We start from the raw sequence: 25,744 nt of genomic DNA, 5'->3' as shown, positions 1-25,744 counted from the left end.
CGACAGAATAAAGTCAATATACGATAAAAGAACACAAAAAGCGCTGGTGCCTGTAACAAACGAGATTTGAGGAGATATAGGAAAAGAAAAAGAAAGAAAGAAGCCAAGAGAGAGAAAATAAAAAGGAAGTTTCTCACCCTCGAGTTTTACGGGCGATATCGGCTGAAAATCTTGAGAGCCATTTGGTCGGATAGAGGAGTTTTACGCCTCACCTGCGCGCAAGAGTGAGAAGAAAAAATCCGATTCCAAAACACCGAGCGTCATCCACCATTAAGCGCTCCCCTGTTAACGCTAATGTCTCTCATAAATAAAGTCGCACTGAACGCTCCGACTAGTACCTGTGTGTTAGTATATACTTTCAGCATAGCCGACGCTTAATCTTCTATCAAGTCACGCACGTTTTACAGCGACTAATGTTCATTTCTATTATCCACACGTGAAGGTAGCAAATGATTTTAATATGTAATTGGCTTTTTCTTGATATAACTATTCATATGTATTCCAATTTAAAATCAACAAATAAAATCAACTGTAGCTCGGCTCATCGAAAAATCAATATTAGCTGCAGTTTCTGTCATTAAAAATGTCATTACATTGGATTTGATCATCAAGAAAGGGGGGGAGGCAAGCGAGTGATTTTGATGTGATTCATTATTGTTGATAGATAGATTGCTTGGCCTTTAATGCTTATTAAATCAATCAATCTCTTTTCTCTCTCGTTGTCTGTATCTTTTCGCTTCGCTTCGTTGTACTTTGGCGCTGTACCCACCTCTTGCAGCCTCACGCAATGAATGCGATCTTTTTTTCTTTTCATGCTCATGGTCACGAACGCCCTCGAACGCTATATACATTTTTTCAACCCTCTTTGGCGCACAGTACTGCTGTTTATTTTTCAGCCCTGTATATTCTCCCACCTTAGAACCGGCTCGTTCATTATTCATTTACCGGTTTAACGAGCTCGTCCACAAAAAAGCGAAGCGCCACCAGCCTTCCCCTCATTCTCTCACGCTTGACTGTTTGTGTTTCTCTGTTCTTTTTCTCGCTTTCCCTTGATATATGAACGCGATTCACATGCGCTGCCGCTTTACATTTTGACATTCTTTTTTTTCTTCTTGTTTTGCAATGCGTTCTTCCTCTTTAACGTCAGCTTCATTCCTACCTAACGCTTCCGCTTTAATACGCGGGTGTCGAGATTTTTTTCGCGCGTATCTGCAGAAGAATCTATTGCAAAAATCGGAATATGAGTTGTTTGGGCATGAGAAGAATGCTGTATTTTGACATCTTAATTTGTCGAAAAGAAATATATTAATGTTGATATTAATAATAATAATAATAATAATAATAACAATAATAATAATTATAATCGAATTGAATTCTGTTTATATAGATTATGTTAAAAGACCTAGTTTGCAGTTCATAGGTTAAACAATGTGCTGAAATTGTGTCCATATGTATCGGGTAAAATTTTAATTTGGCAGTTTGAAAATAATGAAATTAGATTAAAACGTATCGGGTATCATATTTATTACACCCTGCAACAAGAAGAATCATTTAAAATATATTCAAAAAAACTTCAACATGATTTACAATCAGCAGGTAAAAGCATCACGTAACTTTATTCCGTTAAAGTTATTTTATAGTCATTTGTTTTAACTTGAACTTGCAAATTTTTTCCTAAATAACATTGCTCTACCTTTGAGCTTTTCCATTGGTTTGCACAAAAGTTCGACGCATCCTCGCACTCTCTCTCCCACTCTTTATCTTTTTCTTTGCAATGCAGTTTGTTAGAAAAAAGTTTTTGAATCGAACGATAGCTCCATTGTTGAAAATAGAGGCAACGGTAGCGTCAGAGCCACCGAATAATCGGAAAATAAAAGTAAGTCAGTCGTTTAGAAAAAAAACCTTAGGGATCCCTGACTCTGTGCTGTCGGCAGTTAAATGGTAGCGACTGAAAAAAGAAACAAAACGGAATTTGCTTCGGAAAAATCGAGCTTTCTACGCTCATACCCTACACGTCTCACTCTCTCGTGCTACGCAACGTCACGCTACGTTCTACAGGCCACCATCCTCCGTATCCTTTTTTTCATTTGCTTGCTCTGTGTGTTCCGTCGACTCTGAAAGCTCCGTGTACAAAATGAATGACCGAGTACCAACGTTGTATCTTCTCTCTCTATCGCTATATATATTTTTTACCTTTTTTTTTATTTACATGTGTGTGTATGAGTATTTTTTTTCTGCACATGCGCTCCTCTTTCACTCGCGCTCTTTCTCCCTTTCGTCATCCACATAGGTGTATATGCAAGTGAAGTTTTTTTGGCGACGCTTCTATTTTATTTTGTTCTTAATCTCTTGGCGCAATAGCCATACGATGCCTAGCGTTCTCCCGCATATGCGTGGCAAGGGATTTTAGCATAGGGGTTAAAAAATTCTGCGAGAATTACCAAGGTTTTCATTGTTGTCGTTGTCCTTGCTTTACAGGCACTAATGCACACATGCACGCATACTAACTTCGGTGAAAGAGCCTTTTTTTGATAGCTGGAAAAACTTTGCTTTTTTCACCGTAATTATTCAAGATTCACTTGCAAACATTTTTTCACTCAACTTCACCCGAGGCACTGGGGCACTAATTAAGCGAGGCGTAGATACTAGAATAAAAATAGTTCCAGATAATTTCTTTCAGTGAACATATTTGCTCGAAATAGCTGCTCATAAAACATTCACGAAGCGATGAATGGAAATTTAAATTCAACGCACCCTTAATTAATTATGCATGAATATAAACGACATAGTAATAACAACAGTAACGCAGTGGCGATGATAGAGATAACAAGAACAAGAATAACAATGATAATGATAATAATAATATTAAAAATTTAATAACAGTAGTTCAAATTATGATCAATGATAAATTGAAATGGACCTCAACAAATAACTGCGACTCCGATACACGTAGACATTTTTAATCAACTATTTTCAGTTGATAAATAAATATACAGTAGGTATCGTCTTTATAGATGTATATATCGTACACATGCACTTTCGAGGATGCAAAATAACAAAATCGAATCATTCGCGGTGGGCTGACAATATTTTTCATGTGTGAATTTTCTACGTCCCTGGATTCGCGTATGCAGCCGTTCCTGTCAGCTTCAATTTATATACTCCCGAGTGCTTTTTTTCACTCGCTTTTATCGTATACACATATACACGCAATTTTTGTTGTTGCACATTTACACATTGGCTGTGGGAACGTCCCTCTTTTACGGACGCTCTCTACAATGCAAAATAACCGATATGTTCATTGATTACAACCATAGAATGTGAACCCGCTTTTAAATTCACGTGAATGTTCAAAATCATTCGAACGTGTTATCGTTGGGTTATCGGTTGAAGTTTTTTTTTGTTCGAGCTTTAAATTTTTGTAGAAGCTTTTACATATTCACAGTACGAGCGTATGTTTACGGAGAAATACAAAAGACATGATAATAATGTTTATCTAAGGGGTAAAATAGATCATACGGTTGCAATTCAAGATGGTCGGAGCAGGGAACACATACATTTTCGTAATTTTAATCAAAATTTTAATGAAAATAATAACGTAGTAGGAATATTCAGTATTCACTGATTGATTTTACTTCGGTTCGAAAAAAATTTTGAGTAGTGTATTTGATACTTATAATATGAGAACTTTATTTTTCGTTACAAATGCATTGTCAACATTTTTTAAGACCGAGTATAGCAAGAAGTAGGTAGAAAATACATGACGAAGCGGCTTTGGTTGCGAACAAACGAAAAAACTTTGTATACATGCTTGGGCTTCATGAAAAATCAAAAAGCGCCCAAATGGTATTGCATGCTCACTCGTCCCTCGCTTCCTCCCTCACTCTCTACTTTTGGTGTGTGTGCATCGATATTGCGCGCGACAGCAGTTGAATTCTGAAATACGGCGTGCAGCGAATTGCACAAATCTCTCGACGATTTATAGACTTTGGTTATGGAGAAAAAAGTATACGCAGCAGAATTCAAATTCAACCGAAGCACGACGAAAAAAAAAAATACTGCTCTCGCTATCTGCTACTCCCGGAGGCTACTCTGTTTTTGCACCAAGGCATGTAATCGAGATGATAGGAAACGACCAAAAAAAATTTTTATTTTAAAAATTACCTAATAATTTAAATTTATCATTTAAAGTTTTTATTTGTACTTCACAATCGAATTTTTACATTTTATTGATGATCAAATTAAAGTAGCAAATTTTCTATTGACACGCATATATAGCGAGCGTCAAATTGCTACATAGAAAAAAGAAATGAGATTTTTTGCAAGCATCATGTCGCTCTGTTTTTTTCGTAGCAGCCCTTTTTATTTTTTTGTTTTATTTTCTCTTCTCTTCAACAAGAACTGGGGTTGAGCGTGCCAAGATTCGATTTATGATTCAGGCATGTCCGGTCAGAAAAATGAGGAAGTGAACCGCAAAGAGAGAGAGAGAGATGGAGAGAGGGAAAGAAGTATGTGTATATGGAAGGAGAGAAAAAGCGCGCGCACATGTCCCGGTAAATATTCAATAAACTCAACCATTATTCTCATCACGTCAAACTCTAGACAAAAATGAAGAATTGCGAAAACGATTGCGCGTCTTATCCGTCAAGCGTGCAAATTTGTTTTATTTTATTTATTTTTTATTCATGCTGAAATTTAAAATTCTATTTTAAATATTGATAAAAACATTCTCGTATTCAAATTTGTTTCATTAAAAACAACGAAAAAGCTCTCGCCTCCTTTCTCTCCATTTAAAATTTCACACTTATCAAAATGTTACTTTATTTTTAAATTAAAAATCTTAATTTTATCTTCTATACTATGCTCTTTCATATCGACTAGGAAAATTAAAGTGGCTATTTGTATTTTTTGAGATATTAAAAACATAACTCTTTAGTCTTATAAATAAACATTTTTCTCTCTTTTTCTTCCATGGTATAATAAAGCAGAATAAACAGCAAATACTACATCCATAAGACTGAAAAAATATCAAGCAAAGAAGTAGATAGAAAAAAGAGAGCGAGCGAGAAAGAGAAAAGAAACATGAGGCGCCGAGACTGTTTATCCCTCTGGATTACAAGTCAAGTCTGGTGCAGCATCCATATTCTGTAATTTGCCGCTTACCTCCCTCTTCCTTTTCTCCAAGGTAGCAGATCTTTTTCTTTCCTGACATATAAATACACCCAGTTTCTTCTCTTTTATTCATTTCTCCCGTGGTTCTTTAAGTCTTCAGATGCGTCTACCGTGCACGTTATATACAATCCCTTTTTTCCCTTTTTTTCTCTCTTCTCTCCTCCTTTCTCTCTTTCTCTCGCGTTTCTTTCAAGCAGAGGAGCGCACACGAGTAAAGTCGCTGTTCTTTTCTTTTTTGCCTCCTTCTTAAATTATTCCGTTAACTTCTTTGCGCTCGAGCCTGACTCGAGCTATCGCAAGTTTCTGCTACTATTTTACCGAAGCGGTAGAAAATTATGAAGAGCTGTGCGATGCCGCGTTTACACGCCCATCTGGCACCTTTCGTTTTTTAAGGGGTAATCGTGTTTCGTACAAATAATCGATTTTGTATAAATATTTTAAAACATACTAAAGAAATATACCAGTGTCAAAACCTTAAACTTGACAAATTTAAAATCCAAACTGTTATTTCTATAGATGTAGCATAATAAAAAACTATTTATAACCTTAAAAAATGTTCCTTCATACATAACATTTTAATAATTGTACAATTTTATTAACAATTTTGTATCAATGGGAATTTCAAGAGGCAGGTAGGTTCAAACACTGGTCTCTTTTATATAAAGTATAAAAAGCTATTAGAACACCTTTGAGAAGAGAGGAGAAAGAAAAGAAAAAAGGATGAAAATGCAAAGTACGCGGTAGATGCCAATTTTGGAAAAGATAACATTTACAATCATTATCTGGCTTCCTCACTTAATAAAAGAGATAAAAACAATAAAAGAGACGCGCGCTTTAAAAGATTCACTTTCTCGTTTGTACGATAAATGAGAGAAGCGATCTCACTGTCTGTTTCTCTCTCTCTCTCTCTCTCTCTCTCTTTGCATTCTCAGGACTATAGTGTACCTTCGAGTGTATATTTAACTTCCTAAAGGAGAGTACGAGATGATATAAAGGATACTGTGAAAAAGAGAAGAAGAAATTATTCGACGATCCGTGAACACGTGGGGTAAATTGTAAATCTAGACTTGGAAAATAGGACAGCATTATTAAGTTCGCTTGTCAGGCTCTGGAATGCCGCTAATTTAAGTGTCTGTCGGTGAAGAAAGGGTGAAAGATAAATTTTCTGAGAGCGTTGAAAGTTTGAATCGATTATTTATACATTTCTAGGTCCTTATTGTTGTAAAAAGAGCAGCTCAAAGTCGCTTGCTACCTTCGACCAGTGCGTATATGTATAGATATACTTTACCACTCGTGCGATGATACGAAAGAGATAGTAGAAGCATAGATAAAGAGAAAAAGTGTTTAACCACCTTTTGTTCGCATTAGCTTTATATTCTCTTATCCGCGCGCTTATCCGTTGGCTATTCTTATATACACTCGGTGTGTAAAGGCCATCGCATAAATTCGAGTCGAATTTTTCACGCGCGCTCTTTATTACCGCACGTACAATTTTAATAAACAAGCTTCCCTCGCGAATAAAACAACCACAAAATTTATAAATGAAACGAAAGTACAACTATTTTTCATCGAAAAAATGCCATTGTCGTGTACGCAGGTATATAACGAATTGAAATCCCGAGCGGAGAGAGAAAGAAGCTCGAGTTCTCGTCATTTACATGTTATTATACCTTGTTTGCATTTATTTCCGAAAGCCCGAAGCGAAACGCGCGAAATCATTCCAGCTTGGGCTATATATACCCAACTGCTATCCGCGAGAGCAAACTTCCACCTACAGACGACGTCGGCTTTTCAATATTGGATTAGCTTCGAGCACTCACCCCTGCCCTCCTCTATATATACTCTCCTGCCTATGCACACCAGTCGTCGGTAGTGAGAAAGGAAAGTTATACGTTGATAGTTGTTACACGTTGCTGGGCTTCGTGAACACGGAATATATATACACACCCCATATACGTATACAGCTCGTGCTTGCGCTTCTCTACGCACAATAAATGTTTATTTTCAAGATTCGAGCGTGCAACTTTCCTTTAACGTCGAGCGAACTTTCAAAATTATTAAATCTAATGAAATTGAATCGGATCGCGCAAATATGTAGCAATTACGCTTTTCAGCTTTTTTGTTGCATCGATTAAAGTTTTCGACTCAGCTCTATGTCGAATCGCAACATTTTATTGTAGCAAACTCAGAGTGGCAAGTATGCGGGGTTAGTGAAAGTGAATTTGCAATTAAAAACTTAACTTATACACTTATGAATATTTTACACGGTCAAACCAATTTTCAAAACGTATAAAGCTCGCGCAAAAAATTTGATTTAATATACGACAAAGAATATCAATTTATTTGTCATATACTCTGTGAAACTTTACTATTTTAAGAAAAAGAAAAGATAAAAATACATAAAAACTCACCTGTTTGTGCATTTCGACGTTGAGACCGTATGACATTTCGTAGTACTGAAATAAATAAATTGTCATGTAAGAAAAGATATTTATTTGTTGAATTTGTGTTTTCTGTTCATGATCATTTGTAATTTATGAATAATGTTCATGCTGAATAAACGGTGAAATAAAAAGTTTCAAATCATGCATGCACTCATATTACAATAATACAAATCAACATCTTGTTAATTTAAAATCTGCAAGTACGATAGAATATATTATGATTGATTTAATTCCACACTCAAATGTCATAATTGGTGCTATATCGATGCGGTTGAATATGAATTTCCTTTAACGTTTAATCGCTGGTATGACGATTTAATTTCAAAAAGGAAGATTATATCGACACTTGATATCTCCGTCTATGAGGCACCAGTAAAACAAAGCAAACAAGAAGAGGAAATTTATCCGATCCTTTTATTTTTCGCAAGTTTGTCAAGTTTCTAATTATCATAAATTGACTAGGTAAATTATAACAGTAAATTGAATTGAAATTCAGCGCTAAAGAGATTCTCATAGACTATAGGTGGAAAAAAGCTCAAGCTCGCGCGTAGATCAGGAAGCTGAATATTGAATTCAGTGGATTTTAATAGCGCGAAGCCGTATAATACATGCGCATCCGAGTCATTGGCCATAAAGCAGCAGCAGCGCGAGTCGAGCGCGGCGTTTACGGTCCGCGCTAGTTGCATGGTGTGGCGCGCGTATATGCCCACCATAAAGTGCGCATTATATATCTATATACGTCTGAGCTTTAACGTTTCGCTCGTTATAAAGCGTGGCGGGGGGTAAAAACCGCAAAATGGCAATGCGCGTGCGCGAATAAGCGAGAACTTGTATGGCAAGCACACGGCAGTGTAATAACGAGAATAATGAGTAAAAAATAGCGACTCTGCGGTTCGTTTTGCGTAATTTGCATTTACACTTAAAAGCGCGCGCTGATTGGACAAATGATTCTTCTTTTACGCTTATCAAAAATGACTTGAAAATTTTTCATAATATTTCATCGTTATTTTTTGTAAAAATACTGCGACTATTTTCTTTAACGCGCAATTATAACTTACCTATTCCAAATTTTTACTTTATTTTGTAAATTCAGTCTAACGTTTTCGAACATTTTTTTTTATTTCACACCAACGAAACATATTTTTACCACTTGTGGATTTATGCTACTCCACTATTGATGGAAACAAAAAAATTATTATAAATCCTGTTATAATACAAAACTTATTTCAAAGTATCAGTCCTAACCAATTTCCACAATACATGCTAAATTTTGTTATAGATCAATATTTACTAAGCAGATCGTTATAAAATAGATCGCGCCTATAATTTGGTCTAAATTTTGGTGAGTCACACAAATCCATTTAATTCATTGAATATTTTATAGGAAATAATTAATACGAAAGATACAGAAAGAATATAAGAAAGTAAATGAGTTTAAATAGGATAATAAATTACAAAAGCGCAAAGTTAAATTATTAGCTATTCAGTCAAGATAGTTGAAGTTGTTTCATGAGATATAATTTTCCTGAAGAATGTGTTATTTGTAGGCTACAAATGAAAGTGCACCCAATTCATTTCAATGCTCGCACGTCTCTCTTTCAGAGGATTATGTGCAAACGAGAAAAAACTTACTCTATCGAGTTGTACCGATACAATTCCAGGACATTCAAAATGAGATTCTTCAGATCCATAAATATGCGATTATTATAGTGATCGCACCTGATCCGTACAAGTTGTCATTGATGTTGACTCTTTCTTGCAGTCAGAATCGCATCGTCGTATCGCTTTATTTAACTTTTTATCGAGTGAGAAAAAAAACCAAGTCTGAAAAAAGTACTCGAGTACGGTAAATGAGCGTATAAAAGTAAGGCATATTGAAGGCGCGAGTTTTAAAAGTTATATCTTGGCTCGACGATGCACCGCAGCTATATAAGCGCAGCGACAACATAGCTGAGAGCTAACAATGTCTTGTCCGTGTTAATTGGCTCTTAATTAATGGACTCCCTCCCGCAGGGAAGGCGCCTTCAAAAACACAGCTTTAAGCGGCTACTGCGCTGTTAGGTACCCCTCGCACGTCGAGTATTTATACATAGCCGCACACGCGCACACATACTCCAACACATACACAGCTGTTTGAGATGCGAGAGCTGAAAATGTGCGAAATACCATGTACGAAGCGTTTGCAGAAAAAGAAAGAGACAGAGAAGGAGGGAGAACTGATGCGAATTACGTACTTTGCTTGTGACGTGCGCGCGCGCTTCTGTTGCATTTGCTGCTAGTTTACGTTTTACTGTTTACGTGTCGAGGCTAATCCCGGTACACGCGAAATCTCTGAATGCCAACGGAATAATATAACGTGCGTGCAACGGGTTATACGTAAGCCGTACAGAGATAACTCGAGTCAAGTACAGTGTACAAAGTCTTCTGAAAATTTGTAAAGGAAAAAAAGGCGAAGAAGCCAAGGATTGTATATAAGAAAAATTTTCGAGGATAAGCACGCAGACTGTGTATACGTATCGAAATGAGAAGAGAGAAATTCTTACGTGTGCAGAATGTGCACACAAGCTCGAAAAACAGCAGCAACATCGGCAGAGGCGAGCGAGCGATCTTCCCTTCTCAATATTATCGGAAAGTTTAAAATTTCAATCTCCGCGATGCCGTGCAGCGGTCGTGCTATAAGCTCGTTCTCGTCGAAGTTCTCCATGGTGGCGAGAGAGAGAGAGCTCGAACCGCAAGAATCGCCCGACCAATCATGCACGTTCTCCCCCAAAAACAACTTCTCTCTCTCATAACAACGAAATATCTCCCGTTCATTATCTAAAACTTCCTTCAAGCTCGATCTCTTCCAAGAGAAATTCCTCGAATGTACGGAGCTCTCCAGCAAGTTCTCTCTCGAAAAAGAAAGAAGCATATATATAGAGAGAGACTTTGCAGCGAGTGGCTCTTTTCAAGAGAGAGAGAGAGAGAGAGAGAAGGAGAGAGAAAGAGAGAAGAGCGACTCCATCGAGCTGCATACCATAAACAGATCGCACAGCTGCAGCGTCTATATATGTATGTATAAAAGTCGATAGAAATCAGCGATCGATATCTCGATAAAATGCTCGGCTGTGCGCTGGCGTGCAAGAGTAATCAGAGCCGCCGAGACTAATGGATCGTACAGGAGAGTGCCCTATGCAAAGTGTGATATATAAGGCTATATATGAGAGTGCGAGCACACAAGCCTATACAGAGACTCGGGGCGCTGTACATGGGTGTCAAATTGTTTATTCCTTCTCTCCTCTCTCTCTATATACTGCGAGAAACTTTGTTATGTATAGCCGTAAGAGCGCCTGCACCGATAGAACGATAGAGTACAACCCTTCTGTATGCCTGACTATTGTGTTGGAAAAGTTCTTCCTCTCGCAACGGCATCCGTTTATAAATAAAACTTCCTAAGATATTAATGAAATTTAAAAACGCCCGCGTAAAAGGTGTTAAAATTTGCTGCAGTTGCTGTCCGCCCTTTCTTCTTTTGTAGAAGCGTTTGCAGTACAAGAAAAATTATGAGAGCAAAAGTTGATAATAATATGAGGGCTCGAGACTTATCGCGATCGAATAGACAAACAGGCGGCAAAATATAACTCGAAACTGCACTGTGTTGCGCAGCCCACGAGCACCTGTATACCCGCATACAAGACGGCGTTCGAGCACGTGTGTAAGCCATGAGTCCCAATGAGCGACTTGTTGCGACTTGTATATTTTGACCCGGATACATATTCTGTGCTTGACTGAGCCCATTCGCAACCGATTCGATCGAGAAAAAGAACTCAAAGTTTTGTTTAATGCAACAGATTTCCGAGGACTGATATCGAAATCAACGGCGATCCAAAAGTTTAAGCAATCTAAATGACTCGATGAACGTGTGACACCTTTACTGTATATGTCACCGACGCCACGAATTCTAACTTATTCAATCTATTCGATCGAGAAAATCATGGGAGCTGCTTTTTTTACTACCCGCGCTCGACTTGGAAAGACATAATGCCCGAATAACGGCTGCTGCCCTTCTCTAGCTCGTAGCCACGGTGCGTCAGCGACGCGCTTTTACCGCTACGTTCAATTTTACGACGACCGGATGTTGAAAACGCACCGCGCGGAATTTTCGTATCGCGCGCGATTTGCGGGAGGTGCTACGTGAAGAATCTCGTAAAACTCGACGAGCTCGACAATTACATCGAGAGAGTCGTAAAAGAGTAATACCATTCTACGCTGTGTGCACTGGGCTACAAAGTCGCGCGCAACCCGACGCTCGCAAGCAACGACTCGACTCCTTTTTTCGTTTTTCGTGGGCAAAAACGGAGTAAAAATGCGTTTTGCCGCTCGAGTTTTGTTGGTTATCCGATAATTCTATTCTGCATACAAAAAAAAGACCTGCGTTGCTTCAAAGAAACGATTGTATAATAATACGCGAGAAGTAAAGCGAGACCCACTGATTAGCGAGAAAATGTAATCGTTGGCATACAAAAATTCCTCGTGGAAACTCGATACAGTTGTTGTGTGTGGCATCGCGTATCCTTTACAAGCATCAAACAAGTGCAAAGCATTTTTACATTTAAATGTATGTGTGTGCATGAAGAATAACCAAATACTTGATCTTCTTCGAACGCGTAGCGTTGAAAGAAAGCTCTATAACACGCAGAGCCAGCTTTAGCTAACCGCCAGGCCGATAAGATAGCGTCATGAAAATTAATATATACAAGATCGTATAAAATCCCAAGAAATTCGAGATATCAAACCCGTGGAGAGAGTTTGGTCAATTCTATGAGAGCTGAGAGTCGAAAAAGTGAAATTGGTGGCGGAAAAACCTGAAAAGGTATATGTCTGTAAACAATTTCGTAGATAAATGAAATTATAACACGTTCCGATGTAAGAGATAACTAGTTACATTTTTTTCTTTTTCATCGTGATGATTAAAATTGACTGCTATACTCTTGATCGGTGAATTTGATTATTTTGATAATTATTTAATAGCCGGAATAATTGCAACATTTTGTTAACTTGAGATAAGCATCAAGATTTACACCGAAACATAAATTACCGGTGTATCTTTTGATCGTCGTATTCAGCAGGTGTCCACAATATTTCAAGGGTATATTTTGTCTGATAAAAGTGACCCTATTCAAAATTGAAATTAATCAAAATATTTGCTTGATATGACGTCCCACGCAATAGCCGTAAACATTAGCTAGGCCGAGATAAGACATAATTATTAATATAGTAGAACTCGATCGCAGGCATGATTCATCAAACTTCCTCTTTAATTCGCAGAATAACCGCAATCAAAATTCAAACAGTAACATACGGAATTAAATCAATAAAATTTTCTATCGTACCTTTAAATTTTATTTTGAAAAAATACTTTAATTATAGATATTTGAAATATAATGGGGGCGCGATATAATAGCGCCATTTGTACATGTAATAAATGTAAGTATGATCGAATACTCAATACGTAGCACATAGAATTATGCAACAAATTAATATTAGTTATTAAATTTTTTTATTTACACGTGAGTAGGTACAAAGGTCATGCAACGATTGAAAAATGAAATGAGAATGATCAGAATGATGAAGTGAGGTGGACTATTATGATGTACTTACCATAACGTAGTGGCGCTGCATTTCGGATTTTTCTTGGGCAAGCTTTTCCAGCTCCAATTTAATACTGTACAAAAATAAGCAAGGTAATGCATGTGTAAAGCTATAAACGATATTCATGTGCGCGTCGTGAAGCATCTCAAGTGTCAAAGGACGATGAAATACATTAATGAGGTAGCATATTATGTAGTTTTTTTAGGCTTTCTCATTGACATATTTCACAGCTTTTATCCGCACGGGAGAGAAGCACGGAAAATGGCTGCGAGCGGAAAATTTCAGTGTCTCGGTTATCGTGTGCTCCAGGCTCTTCGATGATGGACGACAATATATAAACAAAAGGGAACAAAATTGAAATTCTTCGACTAAATCCTGTGCTCTTTGCTATTAATGAATTAATCTTTGACGATAGTCTACGGGTTTATCGTTATTTTGCATTTTTAAGTGAAGGCGAATGTTAGTGAACTTACAAAAACCTCTGCAAATCATCGCAAAATGTATTCGTCGCATAGTTAACGTCGTTTGCTTAAAAGAATTTAAAGAATGTGAACAAGTGCGTGAAAATGACTTTTTTGCTCATAATACTTACGCAACGCTCAAGTCGGCTAATCGAGGATACTCGCGCTAAGTGTGCATACCTCAGCTATACATTCGTGAGGAAATGAAAGTCGTCTCAGTAATTTTCAATGCAAGCGCAAAAAGTATTACTATTATGAGTTTATTGGAAATTTTTTTAGACGAACAAACATTTGAAGAAAATAAAATTCAAAAAAATACTCGTGAACACTAGTAAATATCATTGAGTTTCGAGGAGTGGCGATGGGATAGTGCAAAATTACAATCAAGCTTCAAATAAAACACACAATTAGTGCAGTCGCAGCAAACAATGATTGTATTATAAAAGAATCAAGTGATTATGAATTGTCAATCGTAAGAAGAATTTCATTATTTGAAATGTTTCTAGTTACGATGAATAGTATTTAATTTATGACTTGAATGTTGAAAAATTACAGTTATATTATGTGTTTTTTAATATTATTTAAATTAAACGTCATCTAACAATTAGACACTACGTAATGAAATGATACATTCATTTTTACACTTTTTTATGGATGATTTATGAACGATTTATTCAAGTTGATTCGACGTATTAAACATTGAAAAAACGTGCTTCATAATTTTTCAAGCAGATTACAAAAATATTTACATCGAGAGAAAAATTGTATTAGTTTATATAAACAATTTTCTATTAAGTGCACAATTATTATGATCAATACAAGATATTCAAATAGACTAATAAATGTTAAAAATTAATGAAGTGAAAAATATAAAAGTATGTATGTGTAACAATAAGTGTGAGACTTAAAATTCATTATTATGCTCCTAGGCTGCTGCTTACCATAACGCAATTCCTCTGAATTTCAATTTTCTCACTGACAAGTTTCTCGAACTCCAATTTAAAGCTGTACCGATGCACAATGAAAGGAAAAAAGTATAAATTAATATGTATCACCAATCCTCGAAATTCCATGAAACGTTTTTATAAATACGTGTGGATTTATTTCAAATTTACTTGGCTTAATAAATATTGATTCTAATGAAAAAGTACATTTAAGGGGCACTTTCGTAAAGCAAACCATTATCTTTTGTTTCTGACACTGAATAAATAAAAATTATAATTTTATCTAGCTTTTTGCTTTACACGCGTAGCGAACACTTTTATATATTTGTGATAGGTAAAATACACACCAAACGATCGCTTAGAACATCTGCTGTCAACAATTATAGTTGTAATGCAAACTGTAAAAAAGTATCGCGTTCTATAAGATTACGCAAACTCAACTTAATTTGAATGGACGGGAAAAGTAAAAAAAAATTGTAATCATCGGTATTAAAGTGATATAAATTTTAGGCTTTACATTGAATACGCAAATGAATCAGCATATTATAACATTATAAAGATTCTCATTTTAATTCTCATAAACTTGAAAATCGTAATTTTTTATTGTTTGCGCGAATTAGTCGTGTATCATAGAAACTCTAAAGAAATAGCCGACCAACACTTAAGCTTTAAAATATTAGTCAAGAATACAAATTGCTTGGTTAATGCCAAAAGTAAAATTTATCGGCTTCATGTACTCATTTTCTTTGTACGAAAAATAATAATGATTTTATTACTCGTATATTAATTTACTTTTCTCCGAGATCTATACTTAAATTAACACTTAGCGAATCTCAACAGTAGGGAAACGCACCATTTTCTGTGGCGAGTTTTGCTTTTTTAATAAAACATCTGCACATCGAAACCAATCAAGAGAGCAAATGTCCGAATTAAACCGTGCATTGAATTGAGAGATTTTCGCTCATTTTATTTCGTTGATTGATTCTTCTGTAGTTCTATATATATTGAAAAAGCGAATGACTATCATCAAGCCATAGAGTGTATACGGTTAAAAATTGAAAAACTGATAAATACGAGTTTTGGGCTCAGGGAATCGGTCTCTTTTCAGATATATATTCCGATCGAATGTTCAACGAGTACACAAAAATCAACGAAATACATATAAATGAAAGAACTATTTGGAAACTCTCTTTCTCTCTCGTTCGTTCTTTTTCAAAATATGTACTCTTTCCCTCCCTTTTTTTTCATATCGTACAAACGTTATTTTTTCTGCCGGGAAAATCCCAACCACGCAGATATTTTTCAGATACGCGGGCGATGGCAAAAAATTAACTGCTAGAAAAAAACATACATGTTCGGTCGTTTACACACACGGGTAGAGTCGAAAATATCCATGCATGCGTGCGCGAAGCCTATGCCACTGCCGTCGATTGATACGATAGAGCAAAAAAAAACTCCGTAAACTGAAATTACTCGATGGCACAGCGGGAGAGATGGATTTCGCGGTAACGTGTACAACAACTTGCTAACTGCCCTGCCACGACCAATCTCTGTTTTGCTCTCTCTTTCTCTCTCTCTCTCTCTCTGTGATACCGTAAGCCAGACGAAAAATGTTGGCTTTTTTTACGACCGTGAACACGCGAGTTCGATATTAATTTCTATGTATAGCTCGGCAATTGCATATGTATATAGCTCGGCAACGCTAGCGCTCACACACACATGTTCGATGTATGCACACATATATAAACGATAATTTTACACTCGATGCAGTTCATTTATAGAATTCGCCTGAAATTATGTTATTGGAAAGTAAATTTAGATTTTATAATGCAGCGCAGCGCTCGTGTGTATATGTATGCGCGGAGCTTGTTTCATTAGCCGCAAAAGCTGCTATCTAAATCCAATTCTGCTCTCGTCGGTATAAATCCGATTAATCATTTCCTACGCGCGAAATACACGTACAGATCGCTTGGGAGCTAAAGTCGATAAAATCCACGCGGCGAACGCGCGCGCGCGCAGCACGTATTAAGTAAATTATCCACTACAAATTCAACTGCATCCATCCTTTTATAAATGAGTTTGAGAACGCGACAACTTGACTCTGTCAAGTTTCTCAAATGTATAAATTATATATTACCCAGACGCGGGGCGCGCACGAGCGAGAGAGAGAGAGAGGCTCGTATAAGCCATTATTTAAGTTCGCACGCGGCTCCGAGAGTATAACAGTTTCGCATTGAAACCGGTGAAACTTAGCGCGCGCGCGCGCACACGATGGTGTGGCGTGTAGAGCAAAGAGGGAAAGAGGGAGAGACAGAGAGAGAGAGAGAGAAAACACGCTCGAGTTGGCTTACACGCTCAGCTTGCGGTCGAGTAAATACATAATAAATTAATATTTGCTCGCGCAAGGCTAGTAGACAGGTGTTCGCCATCGTGTATATACATTATATATTACAATTCCCAAGCCCGACGCTAAAGTGCCAGTGAAAGAGACGAAGAGATATTATCACTTTGCCAATTGCTTGTATATACGCGAGGGCGCGCGCGAACATCGATGCTCATTCCTACGCGCCACGGCTCTGTTATATTACATGTATATAAGTACGACTTAATTAATGCCGCACTCGGAGAGCCTCAATGGATTTGTTTATATTTATGAACGTCCGTCATCGAAGCTTATTACAATCTAGTCGCCGAGATCTTTGCCCGACAAGATGACGATGATTATTTGCTCGTCGAAAAAATTACGTCAACATTTCTCGGCAAAGAGAGGAAAGACGGATAAAACACGAGTTTCGTACTTTCGGCGATACAGAGACGACAGAATTTATATCATGTATATAAAGTCACGATAAATGTAGAGAGGAAAGATCGAGAGCAACTTGGTATTATATATGTATGTATAATATCGAAGGGGGAATCATACCTGTGGTACTGTGCTTGGAGGAAATTGAATTCCTCTTTGATTCGATCGCACGACTCGAGGATTGTGAATTTGAACTGCTGGCCGGCCTGCGGTGGACCCTGGAACACAAACAAAGCGCAATCATTAAACAATGTCGGAAGCAAGAGAGCTGCAAAATCAACACTAGGCCGCTGCTTGCATATAACACGCATGCGTATGTGTACCGCACTCACACATCCTGTTCGATGCTTTCTCTGGCCAATAACCTTTTTACCATTCTCGCATTTAAACAATTTCTCGAGTCAAGAAATTCTTCGAGCCTTCTTCTTCTTTTTGTTTTATTGTCTATAGTCTTTGAGGAAGGAAAAAAGGCGAAGAAATTTCTTGGAAATTGACAAATACCGCCAACGAATTTCAACGGTGACACCGAGATAAATCACACGCGGAGTCAATGTTCTCTCTCTTAATTTGCCGTATACATTAATGCGTTATAAGTATAACGTGAAAAAATACACGTTTGGTGTGCAGGATACGCCATTAACATAATCTCGTAGCGATCGATAAATTAATATTTATTAACGTAGCTCGTCGAGAACGAGCCGGTCTCGCCTCCTCCCGAACGAGAGTCAATTTGAAAATAAACCTTTCCTTCGTGAAACGTATTTTATAGGTGTTGGCGTTACGTCGGGCTCCGAGCAACTCGTATTTATAACGTAAACGGCCTATTCGCGGCTAAATATTCATCGACGCAGGTATAATTTGCAAAACAATGCCACACGTCATATATTAGAGACAAAAAAGAAGGCGCAAACTATTGAGCTGAACACAGGTGCAGGCAGCGCGAGATAGATGAAAAAAAAGGCCAAAAGAAAGAAAACAAATTTTATAGACCATAATAATGCGCACGCGCTCTCCTCGCCAGTCGGCTTGGTAATAAATACGAAAAAGCCCGAGCATATAAGGAGCGTTGGAGCATGTAATTTCGCGACCGTTAGCGACTCTGCAGTTCTGCTATGCGCGCTTGTGTATTATAGCGTATACATAATATATAATGCCGAGGTATTAACCTAATTATTACATGTTGCCAGGTAAATGCGCGCTCGCGCGGGGACGAGCCTCGCAGTCGGTCAATACACACGAGCGAGTCGACTGCATATCGTGCTCGCGTGTCTATACTTTCTATTGTTCTTTGTGCAAACCAATTTCTCTCCGCGAGCGCTTACGACGGCTCCGCACGTGTATGCGATATGTATAATATTCTATTACAAGGTTCCTGCTTCTCTCGGCAAGCGGCATGACGCAAGCACGCGAGTACTACGGGCACGAGCGAGTAAAAATGAATTTTAAATTGTTAACTATTTGTTGTATCGGTGTGTATACAATCTACTGCTTCGATACCCCGATTGTATGCGCGTCGGTGATTTTCACGTAGAGCCGATTAATTTCACTTTGTCCGTAACACGTACGCACGTCATCCGGAGCTTGCGAAATGCAAGGCTTTTTTCGTCACTCGGGCCCTGGTGCGTTGCGTGCCTAATCCGTCAAAAAGAAAAATCGTTAACGGCTTATAACTCGCATAAATCGCAAGTGTAAGTATCTTGTAGCATGAGGCTATCTCGGCCGCAAGCCGCACACGAGACAATGCGCCATTTGATTCTGCTCGCGTGACTTTAACGTCGACACGCCACATAACGTGGCTAAAAAAAAAGCAAAAGTATGCCCGTACTTTCGCAGCAAAAAAAGGGAGGAAAGCAGATGCTTGTAAAAAATTCGGAGGGGCCGATAAGCCATCTCTCGAAGGTGCTGCTGCTTTCGATAACGATCGCGTATAGAGGGACGCTCGCAATACAGCAGCCTTTGTCGAACGCCGATTCACGCAACAAGCCAATAAGCGATAGGATTCAATGTCGTTGCGTGTGCAGGCAGTGCATCAATTTTTCATCACTTTTCATTAGGCCGAACGTAAAGTAAGTAAGAGAAAGTCGAACATAAAAAGGAAGGCTTCGCCGATAGACAAGTTCGCTAATCTCGCCTCTTTCTCTCTCTTTGCGCGCAAAAAGGGTTGGCGCGCAAAAGACTGCGGAGCCGTAGTAGAGTCTCTAATCCGGTTTCCGATACATAATACTCTACTCGTTGGCCACGCAAAAGAACTCGGACACGCTGGAACGACGACGACGACGTTGATGTTATTAAGGGTCTTCGGTGCGAAACTACTTCGACGCCTCGCGCGCTAACACGTGTAAAAGCGCGCGGCGGGTTAGCCTATCTCGCCTCTCACGCTCGGCTGGATGTGAGCACTGGACTAGCGGCGCAAGCAGCAGCAGCAGCGGTAGCGATCGACTTGGGAATCGCTGATCCTATTTGTCGTTATATAGCTACACTGCAGTCTGTGTATACACAGCAGAGACTCGGTATATAACACAGAGGTGCGCGCGCTAGTAGCCGGCCGATCCAATTTATTCATTGGCTTTCGCCCCTATAGCAGCCAGCTAGCCCTTTCTCGAGAGCCAACTTTCTTCTTCTCTTTTTTTCGTTCGCCTACACACGGCTACGGCCACGCGCAAATCTTGTTGAACACAGCTACGTACGCCATGTAATACATCGCAGCTCTCTGCCTTATACGCCTGATTAGATGCAACTGAGAGGCTATAACCGGCCTTATTTTCCATTTTTCGCGATCGATATCGTTTCCATGGCAGGTGGCAATATTGTTACAAGTTAATTGGTCGAATGTTTGCGATGCTCGCTGCTCGCGTATTCAAACATTATACATAACTGCTGCAGTCGCGCGTGGTGTCGCTGCCTACTGGTGTGTATGTAGAGGCCGAGAGGGTAGAGAGTCGATGAATAATGAAAAAGACTCGCTCTGCCCGATGGTCAACGCACTGGTAGTCCGGGCCGAGCGCTTTGAAATCGTGAGTCTATATGTGTGCGGGGGATTTTGCATAACAAGCGTCGCGAGCCCGAGCCCCGTGACAGATGAGTGAGTTTTGTGCATCGCGGCAATTTCCAAGCAAACAAAATGCAACACGAGCGGCCAGAACTGCTCTGCTGCGTCGCTGCTCTCTCGCCTCTCCCCGCCGTGTGTGACTAACGAATGACGTTTAATGAGAGAAACGTCGCGCCTCCCTTCAATCAGCATCAATTTTCCTTTCACGCGCGTTTTTCTCTCTCTCTCTCTCCCTCTCGTTGCAGTAACGTAGCAGCGACGCGGACTGTTCGATAATTCGATCAACCTACCAGTGCTTTTATTCGTTTCTCTCTTCACTCTTTTTTAACCCCCTACCTCACTCGTTCTCTTTTAACGTATAACTATGCACGCATTAGCTCGTTTTTATTTTCCCTCGGTTCCTGCTCGACTACATTCCTCTTTTTTCTCTCGTGCTCTCTCTCTCTCTCTCTCTCTCTCTCGTTTTTTCGCGTAAATTTATGTGGTGGACGTCGAGCATAGGTGAAATTTGATGCTGCCTTTTTGTTCTGATTTGTTGAGCGAATTGTGGCTTGAGTTGGAAAATGCATCGGGCATGTTTTATATTGCACCTAAAACTCGAGCGTATACTGAGAGGGAGGGAGACGTACGAGATTGATGGACACATTTGTGATCGGACACGTTTGAAGTTTTGGTCTTTTTTTGATTATTCAATGCACGTAGAGAAAAAAAAGGTAACTGGACAACTCAGCTACCACAGTATATACAGGGCGATTCGGAAACTTTTTTAATTCGATGGAGGAAACAGCGTTAAAAGCGGCCTGTAAAATTAAAACGACTTTTCGGCTGGAATACAAAAATCGCGATCCGTATATAATTGAGCTTTAGCACGTCGAGGGCTTCCAGCGCGTCGAGTACGCTGGCGGAGCTGCTGCTGCTGCGCGGGTATCCAAAGCAGTCGAGAAATAACTAGATTATTTTTTCAAAAGGCATCAATTTAAAAACATTTCGATAAACAAGCGGTAAAATTTCATTCCTCGTCGTCGTCGTCGTCGTCGTAGTCATAGCAACGACCTCGGGGCGGCTGTTTGGGCTCAACTGCACACGTATAAGCGTATACATACACACAGTAGCATTCATGCGCGTATATAGGTATACGAGAGAACTGTGAGGCATCGTGGATGAGGATATACAGAGAGAGAGAGAGAGAATCAAATATAGTCAAAGCGAACTCACTGACGAAACGCAATTGATTTACTCTGCGCGTTTCCCTCTCTCTCTCTGTCTCTCTGTTTCTCTCCCTCTCGCATGACATTTACCACGTTTGCGGCCGTACTCTGCAACACATACCACTCTACAAGGTAAATTCACGTGTGCAACTACGACGACGAGCTACTACTACTACTACTACTACTACTACTACTACTACTACTACTACTACTACTACTACTACTACTACTACTACTACTACTATTGCCATACCACTACTACAACTACTGGCACTGCTCCCGCGCTACTATTACAACTACTGTTTCCATGTGTATCCCGAGCTTGTGGGTGGTTGGCGCTGGCGGTAGAGATGTGCGGTGGGAGAAGGTTAAGCGCGCGCACAAATAAAGGTGGATAACGGGTGGTTAAATCTCGTTCTCTCTGCCTCCCTCTCTTTATTTAAATATATATCTATATATACCTACAGCACTCTTACTCGCACACCCACATGCACACACACACACACACACACGTACACACTCGGGCTCGTACATATATATACCTATAGGTATACGTAATACTCCGACGTAGTTTCCATCTGACCGCAAGAACCACGAAATCGCGGTGGCAGGCGGCATACCCAACCACTGAATGACCATGGATGACCAGCTTTGGTCACACAGACGACGAGGGGCGTGGGTCAGAGAGAGAGAGAAAGTTCAACTACGAGATTCGGTGTACGTGTGCGCGTCGTATATACATGTATGCGTGTGTACTCTCGTATATGTTGCCTATATATAGGATACGTAGGAGCGAGCTTTACTAAAGCAATACAATACGGATAACTGACCTCGAGGACACTCGGCTTTTGAGTTGTTCTGTATTATGGCCCCTTCGCGCTCGTCGACCGTTGCCGACCCTCTTGACATTTCGATCTCTCGCTCTTTCTCCGACTCTCTCTCTCTCTCTATGTGCGCGCGATATCGATAGCTGGCCACGTGTCCCCCCTTGTGTAAGCTGCAGCTCGCTCTTGTGCCAAGATATGCAGTGTGTTGCGCACGTTTCTCGAGGACTCGATTCAATGGCTCGTTCGTAAGTTACGAATCTCGACTCGACCATGGGAATATTTGTATACGTCCGGCTCCTAAATTAGTATTCGAATGCGTGTAATAATGATTAATTCCAAGGGTCGACGCACTGCCACTGTAGCCACGCTTTTCAGCTTATATGTATTCATTCATTATTAGTTATTTACACATCAAGGGCTGTATGTGGTGTGGATACAGTCGAGGTGTGTTTGCAGCGTTGGGGCGCTGTAGTCGCCGAGGCTGCGTAGCGAAGCGAAGCAGCCGAGGCACTACAGCGTCCGCAACGCTGCAAACACGCTGAGACGTATCCACACCGCTAACAGCCATTGATGTGTTAACAATTTTTCTGCATAAGAGCTCGTTTTGAGAACTATATCATGCATAATTGTTATGTTCCATTTAATTTCTTTATAGCACTCTAAACTTAAAACTGTAACTTTGCCGCTAGTTTTAGGCTCTCGTCTACATACTGTATATGCGTATGTCTCGTGTAAAATACCTGTACATGCAACTTGTGTGGATATGTTTTTTCTGAAAAACGAGGGGTTGCATAAAGCACTGGTTGTGCCAACTTGAATCTCATTACACTGATTTTCCTAGTGTCTTGATGAGTAAAGTCGGTATAACATCGGTCACGCTGCATTTCTTTCCATTATTAAGTTTCTACTGCTTCATTTTTACAGTCATCGTGTTTAGTGCGAACACAAATATGAATTAAAAATGACATTTCTATCTCGTGTAGATATGTTTGTATTCAAGAAAGAGAGGTTAAAGGCAGCGCGAGTTGGCCTGCCACTTTGACATGTAGCAGACAGCACAGGCTACACGCACGCGAGCTGAGCGAGTCGTCTCGGCTCGAGTCTGCGGGATCGCATACAGTCGAGGAGAGCAGCGCGCTACGTGGCGACAATTCACACTTCTCCTCGACTGTAATCAGGGCTCCTCGACTGTAATCAGGGCTCCTCGACCTGTATTCAATTGATTTCAGTACGAGGAGAAGTGTGAATTGTCGCCACATAGCGCGCTGCTCTCCTCGACTGTATACGAATGCCTTACTCACTGAGCACGCTCAGCGCGAAATCAGCCTCAAACGGGCTCGTATGCTGAAAATATATATGCTATACGTATATAATCATATCATCGGTGCGCGCATCGACTATCGATTAGGCGCATGTAAAACGAGCAAGTTCGACAGCGAATACTCGATAACGTTGCACATCAATTCTCTACCCCCGACACGGCGTTTGTACGCCAAGCCACCGAAATTAGATTTCCATTTACGTGTGTGCAATGCGAATTTACACGCTCGAATAGCTTTACACTTGCTGCCAGGCCTTAGCTTTGTACACATTGCCTCGTGTAGCTTTTGTTGTTGTTGTTTTTTTTTTGTTCGACTTGACGTAATTAAAGGTAGCATAACGATATCGATGTTTGATTTCTTTTTTAACAAAATTTTCAACAATTGTCGTTGTTCTAGTTGGAAAAAATCGAGCGAAAATGTAAATGACGCGTCTGGCCCTTGCCAGCAATCGTAAAAACGTCGTTGATAAAGAGCAAAATCAGTCGTTGAACTTTGGCATCCGCTACGTGGCGCCTCTCACACCCTCGACGTATTCATTACCGTAGGATCGCGGGTGGCCACGATCGCACGAGGGCCTGTATTTACATAAGCAATGCATTTTGATTCGCACTGCTCTCTGCAGCAGCAGCAGCAGCAGCTCGTGACGCTTGTATATAGTGGGTACGAACACGCGGGAGGGGAGACGAGAAATTACATAAATAATGCATGACTTAATGATCGGCAATGGGATTCCAATGCGGCGCGTTGTGTATTTCTCTTTCTCTCCCTCTCTGGTCGGTAGTTACGCGTACATGTGTTATATGTTTACGTATACGATAAAGAGAGGGAGATTTTGCTCGTTTCGATGACGCGGAAGCGGCGCACACGCTACGATTATTCGCTCGCTCGCCCACACCCGCCCGCTGTACTCGTTGCCGCTGCTATATACCTACTAAATCCTCGCGTCCGACCCCTGCGCGTCTGGCTGCGGGATGTGCGCCCTAGTATATACACAGCGCGCGGCAACGATGACGATTTTCACCCCCGTCAATTGAGGCTAGTAGCCGCCTCGGCTTTCTCTCTCTCTCTCTCTCTCTCTCTCTCTCTCTCTCTACGATACATGTATGTATATACGATTCTGCCATTATGCAACGTTTGCGGTTTTCATTGCTGGCTCTCGGTGCGGCTTGCGCACCCTTACCCGATATGCTACCTACCACTATTTTGCATTATGTTTTAACGCATACGGCCGGATATGTGCACGCGGCAACTGATTCGCAACTTCATACGCGACCATCGTAAATCGATCGATTATTGCATCGACGAAATTATGATACTGGCGCGCGACTTAGTTATATATAATAATGCGCACTCGACCCGCATCCATCTTTCGTCGTCGATTAAAATCTATGTATCGGGCGCGCGCATCGAAACCCGCCTGACCCTGTGAATTATTTTTGCAAAATCCATCGTGTCTATGTGTGTTCTCCCCTCTGCGTAAGTGCACGATCGCAAAGACGGGTCTATTGTCCTCTCAATTGAGACATCAATTTTTTTTCGCACGACAAAAGGTGTCACTTTATTCACACCATCTTGCACCGCATGAACTCGCAAACTGGATACGCGAGTGCAGAAAGAAAACAGAGCAAGGCAGATAACACCTTGACGTGTGTTTATGAGTGTGTGTGTGTGTGTGTGTGTGTGTATAGGAAGGGTAGACAAAAGTAAAATGCGTTCACACATAAGACGCCATCGGGGTGTGAGACATTTATACTTATACAAACTTGCGTGTGCCCGCTTGTGTGTGCGCGTAGCAGCAGGGTTAAGGTAAAAGGATAGAAAACAGATTGAGTGCGCAGAGAGGGTGAGTCGTCGTCGGTGCGCCTTTACAAACACGGACCGAG

General features: G+C 40.0%; 1 protein-coding gene across 4 annotated transcripts in view; it reads right to left on the bottom strand.

Moving 5' to 3' along the window:
• The window catches only part of LOC106649384 (protein groucho-like), a 94,114-nt gene that overhangs the window by 45,461 nt on the left and 22,909 nt on the right, over positions 1-25,744 (bottom strand). For 3 of the 4 annotated variants that reach the window (XM_023460287.1, XM_023460289.1, XM_023460290.1), the window contains exons 2-4: positions 17,576-17,673; positions 13,257-13,320; positions 7,584-7,628 (exon numbers count right to left, since the gene is read on the bottom strand). In XM_023460287.1, coding sequence (XP_023316055.1) covers positions 7,584-7,628; positions 13,257-13,320; positions 17,576-17,673 — 207 coding nt within the window. Of the gene's footprint in view, positions 1-7,583; positions 7,629-13,256; positions 13,321-14,649; positions 14,714-17,575; positions 17,674-25,744 lie in introns of all 4 variants that reach the window. The other variant, XM_023460288.1, reaches the window with a different exon arrangement.

Source organism: Trichogramma pretiosum, unplaced genomic scaffold, assembly GCF_000599845.2.
Source record: "Trichogramma pretiosum strain Unisexual culture from Peru unplaced genomic scaffold, Tpre_2.0 scaffold45, whole genome shotgun sequence".
Lineage (NCBI taxonomy): Eukaryota > Metazoa > Arthropoda > Insecta > Hymenoptera > Trichogrammatidae > Trichogramma > Trichogramma pretiosum.
The sequence above is the reverse complement of the archived record's forward strand: the minus strand, read 5'-3'. Positions and strand labels throughout refer to the sequence as shown.